The following is a 7,686-nucleotide window of genomic DNA, read 5'->3' as shown; positions in this document are numbered from 1 at the left end:
TGTTGTAGGTGAAGTAGGTGGATGTTGTAGGTGAAGTGGATGTTGTAGGTGAAGTAGGTGGATGTTGTAGGTGAAGTGGATGTTGTAGGTGAAGTAGGTGGATGTTGTAGGTGAAGTAGGTGGATGATATGTTAAGTGATAAGTGATAAGTGATATGATATGTGGTTATGATATGATAAGTGGTTAAGTGGTGATGATAAGTGATAAGTGATTAAGTGATATGATATGTGGTGATGATAAGTGATAAGTGCATGTGGGTTAACTAATGAAGGAAATGCATGTGCAATGACAATGTGTTAGAATGGATGTGTGTTATGCATGGCATGATTGGGATTAGGAAAGGTTTAAATGTCCTAAAACTAAAGAGAACAAGGTTCCAACACTTTGGCTCCAATTAGGTCTTCAATTTCGTCCAACACTTTGGCTTCAAGCATAAGCTATCCGTCCTTAGCCCAAAAGTGCTCCAAAAGTCTCCAAAATGCATCTTTTTGCTCCTTTAGCCCTTTGGACCTACAAACACACGAAAATAGCTTAAAGTACTAAAATAACTAAAGAAACATAACGTAAATGCACGAGAACAAGCCATTTAAGTCGCATGAATATGCTCCTATCAATTCACAAGTAGTGGAGGTTGCTTATAAACAATCGCGTTAAACGAATTCTTGGCATAAGTTTCATGCGTATTCCATAGTAACGAATGCCTCGTCAACACTTATAATTTTCATTGAACTTAATGATCTTTGTTGAATGTCTCTATCATGCGTATTCCATAGTTAGGGACTTTGATTAAGAATAATTTGGTTGTAATGCGTATTCCATTCAATCCAACGAATTTAGGGAAATCTGAAAGTTAATTTAAGTGGACCTAATTAACTTGGAGCATTGAGTTTCACAACTTATCGAAAGACCAACTGAGAATTAATATTGTATGCAAGTGTAACATGTGTGGAGAAGAACCCCTTGGTTATTCCATCATCCATATTTTCATCACATTCATATTTACATTTTGCCTTTTATTTTGCCTTTGTAATTTAATATCGTCCAAACACATTTCCCCCATATTTCGTTGAGTCTTAATCATTCGTATTTGTTTTATTTTTGTATCTTTAAGCTTTTGGAGTCATAAACACTTTCAAATTCGTCTAAATCAAGTTCTAGTTTCTATTTGAGTCAATTTGATTGTTTTAGGCAGTTTGAGTTTTTCAAAGCCATTCTGAGTCATAGTAGTCTTGTTAAGAGTATTTACATTTAGTTTTTGTGTTTTCAAGTCATTTCAAAATAGATTAGCACCCCTAGTTAATCCCCGGTTAGAACGATCCCTACTTACATCATTACTACAATTGTCACAAATAGGGTTTAGTTTGTGTGCGTATAATTTTACGTATCAAATTTTGGCGCCGTTGCCGGGGATTGGCAAAGTTGCTAATCCCTTGTCTTGAGTCTTGTTTAAATTGTTTAGTTTAGTTTCTGTTTTGTTTTAATTTTTTTTGCACCGTGTGTATGTGTTTTTGTGCCGTGTGTGGCAACTTGTTTTTTTACTTGTGCCAAGTCTATTAAGTTGGTTACTTATCTTGTTTACTTTTGTGTGTAGGTACTAGTTTATGACCCGTAACTCACAACCTGTTCGTGAGCAAATCTCCGACTTTGACGGTGATTTCGAGAGGACTTTGAGAAGGAACAAGAAATTGCAAGAGTCTAATCCTCCTAGTCCCGAACCTGAAGTAGAAGAGGAAGCCACGGATTGGGTTAAAGAGGAAGTACCAACCATGGCCGTGGATAATCGAACCATTAAAGAGCTTTCTGCCTCAGGTTTGGCCAATGCAGCCCCTCTTTGCATTCAATACCCCGCGGCTGCCCAAGACAAGACCGATGAATTCGAATTGAAGTCAAGCTTGTTGCACCACATTCCGAAGTACCATGGGCTTTCCATGGAAGATCCCAACAAGCATCTCAAGGAGTTCGAGGTTGTTTGTTCAAGCATGACACCCATAAATGTCGATGGGAACATTCTGATGATGAAGGCTTTTCCATTCTCTCTTGTGGAAAAGGCTAAGGATTGGCTTTATGAATTGGCACCCGGGACCGTTACTTCTTGGGAGAGCATGAAGAGAGCCTTCTTGGAGAAGTTCTTCCCTACTTCAAAAGTCATTCTCTTGAGGAAGAAAATTAGCGGAATCCAACAAAGTCAAGGAGAATCTTTTCCGGCATACTACGAGCGTTTTAAAACCCTTGTTGCATCATGTCCTCAACATCAAATGAAGGAGGAGCTTCTCCTTCAATACTTCTATGAGGGCCTTCTTCCCATTGAAAGGCAAATGCTCGATGCTTCGGCGGGAGGTGCATTGGTGGACAAAACACCTATGGCAGCCAAGACCCTAATTGCAAACCGTGCTCTAAATGCACAACAATATGAAGGTGTTGGACAAAGAGAAGGGCCACGACAACAAAGTGTGAATGAGGTAAGTGCAATTTCTGATATTCAGTCACAATTGGCTAATCTTACTTCTCTCGTATCTCAGGTTGTCAAGGGGTCAAAATCACAAGAAAACCAAGTGTGTGGCGTGTGTACAATGCAAGGGCATCCATCCGAGACATGCCCTCAATTAATAGAGAATGGGGGATGGGAATCTGCCAATGCCATAGGTTATGGGAATCAAAACCAACCGAGGAACGATCCATATTCTAACACATATAATCCAGGTTGGAGAGACCACCCAAATTTCAGATGGAGAGATGCACAACAACCTGCCCAACAATCTACACCACAAAGGGGATTTCAACAAAACCCACCTGGATTCCCGCGACCATACCAATCCAACCAACCACCATCGTCCCAAAACAACTCAGGTTCGTCTTTTGATAATTCTCAAGTTATTCAATTGCTAACTACATTGGCGCAGGGGCAAGAAAAACAAACAAAGGACATGCACAATTACGCCAATGAGGTGCAGAATCAAGCTCAAGAGGTGAAGGAGTTGAAGAGACAAATAGGACAAATGGCTGAATTCATGGGGCAATTTAATAGAGAACAAGGCAAGTTACCAAGTTCAACGCAGGTGATTCCGAAAGGAGGATTCGAATCTGCCAAGGCAATCATGTTGAGAAGTGGTAAGGAGGTCGGAACCACCTCAAGGTGATAGGAGCATATTCATGCGACTTAAATGGCTTGTTCTCGTGCATTTACGTTATGTTTCTTTAGTTATTTTAGTACTTTAAGCTATTTTCGTGTGTTTATAGGTCCAAAGGGCTAAAGGAGCAAAAAGATGCATTTTGGAGACTTTTGGAGCACTTTTGGGCTAAGGATGGATAGCTTATGCTTGGAGCCAAAGTGTTGGACGAAATTGAAGACCTAATTGAAGACCAAAGTGTTGGAACCTTGTTCTCTTTAGTTTTAGGACATTTAAAACCTTTCCTAATCCCAATCATGCCATGCATAACACACATCCATTCTAACACATTGTCATTGCACATGCATTTCCTTCATTAGTTAATTCACATGCTCCATACTTATCATCACCACTCATTACTTATCACATATCATCACCACTTATCACTTATCATTCACCACTTATCATATCATACATTCATTTATCACTTATCATAATCATTCACTTATCACTTAACATATCATACACTTATCACTTATCACTCATAATCATCTACAACATCCACCTACTTCACCTACAACATCCACCTACTTCACCTACAACATCCACCTACTTCACCTACAACATCCACCTACTTCACCTACAAATGACATAGCCATATGTTCCCTCCACTACTCCTATAAATACCCTTGCATTCATTCATTCAATTCACATCTCTCCATATCTCATTCACAACACAACACCCCTCAAACACTTCCATTATTCCCTAGCCGTGAGCTTCCCATCTTCCCCTTAGAATCCAAACCGTGAGTCCCCCTTCCACCACTCCTCATCCATTTCCATAATCCCCCAAACCTCACCTTAGACCTTGTGCTACAACAACGAGGAAGATAAGAGGGCCTAAACGTTCATACAATTCAAGTGTGAGTTGTTGGAATGTTTAGGTGTTTCTTTGATTTCAAAGTTTAAATTTAATTCTCTTTGTTTTGTACGTATGAGGAATGGAAGAGAAGAGTGCCTAAACGTTCATACAATTCAAGTTTGAGTTGTTGGAATGTTTAGGTGTTTCTTTGATTTCAAAGTTATGAGGAACTAAACCCCCTTTAGCTAGGGGGTGATTCGAAACTATGTTTATATTTGCAATATGAATTGATTAACTTTCGTTGGAATTTCATAAGTTGTTGATTCAATTTGTTTAACCGTTTGATTTATAACTTATTTATGTATGCTTATTAAGAATGCGCGCTTAATTTTCATGCATGAATATGACGCTAGAATATAAGTGAGTTTCACCTAATCGTTATGAACTTATATTCACAAGTAGTGGAGGTTGCTTATAAACAATCGCGTTAAATGAATTCTTGGCACGAGTTTCATGCTCATCATAGTAACGAATGCCTCGTCAACACTTATAGTTTTCATGATGCTTAATGATCTTTGATTGTATCTTTATTGTGCTTTTCACGTAAAGGACTTTTGGAGAATGTGGTGAATTGCGTTGCGCTAACCCATCCAATTCATTAATTTAAGGAGAACTTGACGGTTAATTTAAGCGGACCTAATTAACCCGGGGAGTTGAGTTTCATAATTTATCGAAAGACCAACTGAGAATCAATCTTGTATGCAAGTGTAACATGTATGGAGATGAACCCCTTAGCTAGCATTCATCCATAAATTTCATATTTACATTCAGTCTAGTTTATTAACTTGTTTCGTTATATCAATTTTCGTAAAACCTCAATCCCCCTTTTGCTTTAATGTTCATTTTAGTTAGAATTCAATTTAGTTTGTGTTTTTAAAGCATTTTGAGTTTTTGGTTTGTCTTAGTGTTTTAAACTTTAATTTTGCATTCTTTGAGTCTAGTTTAGTGTTTTAAACTTTATTTTACGTTTTTGAGTCAGTTTCCAAGAGATTAACAATCCCTCCTAATCCCCGGTCCAGAACGATCCCTACTTGCACATATACTACAATTTGACGAAAAGAGGGTTTAATTTGTGTGCGTATAAATCTCGCATCACAAGGCCATCCAAAATAAGTCAAGAAGAGGACATGTTGCTGCAAGAAGAGGAGGAACAAGCAAAGAAGGCCACGGCAAGGGTGAAAGAAACTTTGCCGCAACCCCCTATTGTGCCAAAACCGTCCAACACGCCTAAGGTAAGTCCAAATTCGACTTTGTCAGGTTCTATTCCACTGAACGTGCCCTTTCCTGGCAGGTTTAGGCAAACAAAGAAGGAGGAGCATGAGAAGGACATTCTTGAGACGTTTAGGAAAGTTCAGGTCAATATCCCGCTCCTAGATGCCATAAAGCAAGTGCCCAAATACGCTAAGTTCTTGAAGGAATTGTGCACTACAAGGAAGAGGGCGTCACATAAAGAGGTAGTAAGGGTAAGTGAGAACGTTTCCGCTGTTTTACAAAGAAAGTTACCACCAAAATGCAAAGATCCAGGTAGCTTTTCAATCCCTTGTATTATTGGTCAAACTAAGTTCGAACATGCTATGTTAGACTTAGGAGCTTCAATTAACGTCATGCCATACTCTATTTATGCTTCAATGAATCTTGGTGAATTGAAAAATGATGGTGTGATTATTCAGTTGGCCGATAGATCTAATGCCTATCCAAAGGGCGTATTGGAAGATGTCTTAGTGCAGGTGAATAATTTGATCTTCCCAGCGGATTTCTACGTGCTTGACATGGAGGATTCACCCCATTCCACCCCATTGCCGATTTTATTAGGGAGGCCCTTCATGAAGACAGCCCGCACCAAGATAGATGTGTTTAAAGGAACGTTAACGATGGAATTTGATGGGGAAGTCATTGATTTCAATCTTTCTGAAAGTATTAAATTTCCTAAGGACGATCATTCTTGTTTTTCTATTGATATAATTGATGATTTGGCGCAGGAATTTCTCGATTCTTTGGAGAGGGATACACTTGAAACAACAATTGCACAAGGAATTGGGCAAAAATCTGGTTTTGCCGTGCCTAGAAGTGAAGACGAGGCCGAGATGGTCGCTGCACTTGAGTCATTGCCACAACACTTTGGTAAACCTTCCAACCCAATTTCAATTTCAGTTTCCACTAATAAGTTGTTACCCTCAGTGACTCAGGCACCCGTACTTGAGCTTAAACCGTTGCCCGATCATTTAAAGTACGTCTTCTTGGGAGACAACGAGACATTGCCCGTCATTGTCTCCTCATCACTCACGGCCATAGAGGAGGAGAAGTTGATCCGAGTGTTGAAAGAGCACAAGACGGCCATTGGATGGACTTTGGCCGATATTAGGGGAATTAGCCCGACTACGTGCATGCATCGCATACTTCTAGAGGAGGGGGCTAAACCAACTCGAGAGGCTCAGCGCCGTCTCAACCCTCCAATGATGGAAGTTGTGAAAAAGGAGATTATCAAACTTCTTGATTGTGGAGTGATTTATCCAATCTCTGATAGTCGTTGGGTGCCACCGGTGTAATGTGTTCCAAAGAAGTCTGGAGTGACAGTGGTGAAGAATGCTGAGAATGAGCTTGTGCCAACCCGTATCCAAACAGGTTGGCGAGTGTGCATTGATTATAGGAAGCTCAACGCCACCACAAGGAAGGACCACTTCCCTTTGCCGTTCATTGATCAAATGCTTGAAAGGTTAGCCGGTCATTCTTTTTATTGTTTCCTTGATGGTTATTCTGGATATAATCAGATTGTCATAGCGCCGGATGACCAAGAAAAGACAACTTTCACATGCCCCTTCGGTACTTTTGCTTATCGTCGCATGCCTTTTGGTTTATGCAATGCTCCGGCCACGTTTCAAAGGTGCATGGTAAGTATCTTTTCAGATTTTGTGGAAAAGATTATTGAGGTATTTATGGATGATTTCAGTGTGTTTGGTGATTCATTTGATGGTTGTTTGGAAAATCTCACAATGATTTTGAAACGATGTGTAGAAACTAACCTTGTGCTTAATTGGGAAAAATGTCATTTTATGGTTAGACAAGGCATAGTTCTAGGGCATATTGTTTCAGAAAGAGGAATTGAAGTGGATAAATCGAAAATAGATCTTATACGCTACTTACCCTCTCCTACTTCGGTTCGAGAGGTTCGTTCGTTTCTTGGTCATGCAGGATTTTATAGGCGATTTATCAAGGACTTCTCCAAAATCTCAAACCCTCTTTGCCGTCTCCTCCAGAAAGATGTGGCGTTTGACTTCAACGAGGAGTGTGAGAAGGCGTTCAATCACCTCAAAGAAACACTAACTTCGGCCCCTATCATAGTTCCACCGGATTGGAGCCTTCCTTTTGAGCTTATGTGTGATGCTTCCGATTATGCATTAGGAGCTGTTTTGGGGCAAAGGAAGGAAAAGAGGCCGCATGTTATCTATTATGCCTCTCGGACTTTAAATGATGCACAATTGAATTATTTTACCACTGAAAAAGAACTTCTTGCTGTTGTATTTGCTTTAGATAAATTTCGTTCTTATTTTCTTGGTACTAAGGTTATTATTTATACTGACCATGCAGCATTGAAGTATTTGTTCACCAAGAAGGAGGCCAAACCACGACTTATTCGTTGGATGCTTCTTCTCCAAGAGT

General features: G+C 39.7%; 1 protein-coding gene across 1 annotated transcript; it reads left to right on the top strand.

Moving 5' to 3' along the window:
• Window positions 1–1,086: 1,086 nt before the first annotated feature.
• On the top strand, window positions 1,087–6,575 carry LOC148697002 (uncharacterized). Its single transcript, XM_088693423.1, has 3 exons — window positions 1,087–3,133; window positions 5,129–5,893; window positions 6,554–6,575. The coding sequence occupies exons 1-3, from the start codon at window positions 1,602–1,604 to the stop codon at window positions 6,573–6,575; spliced, it is 2,319 nt and encodes a 772-aa protein (XP_088549549.1). The 5' UTR covers window positions 1,087–1,601.
• Window positions 6,576–7,686: the final 1,111 nt, after the last annotated feature.

Source organism: Pyrus communis, chromosome 5 (genome assembly GCF_041283825.1).
Source record: "Pyrus communis isolate YQ-2024b chromosome 5, ASM4128382v1, whole genome shotgun sequence".
NCBI classification, from domain to species: domain Eukaryota; kingdom Viridiplantae; phylum Streptophyta; class Magnoliopsida; order Rosales; family Rosaceae; genus Pyrus; species Pyrus communis.
This window is presented reverse-complemented; position numbering and strand designations above follow the sequence as displayed.

What these genes read in the sequence shown, in the direction of transcription:
- LOC148697002 (XM_088693423.1), top strand. Translation starts at nt 1,602, where the DNA reads ATGACCCGTAACTCACAACCTGTTCGTGAGCAAATCTCCGACTTTGAC. An exon ending in GAGGTCGGAACCACCTCAAG is followed by an intron (nt 3,134 to 5,128) that starts GTGATAGGAGCA and finishes TCGCATCACAAG; the next exon opens with GCCATCCAAAATAAGTCAAG. An exon ending in ATAGATGTGTTTAAAGGAAC is followed by an intron (nt 5,894 to 6,553) that starts GTTAACGATGGA and finishes AATCTCTGATAG; the next exon opens with TCGTTGGGTGCCACCGGTGT.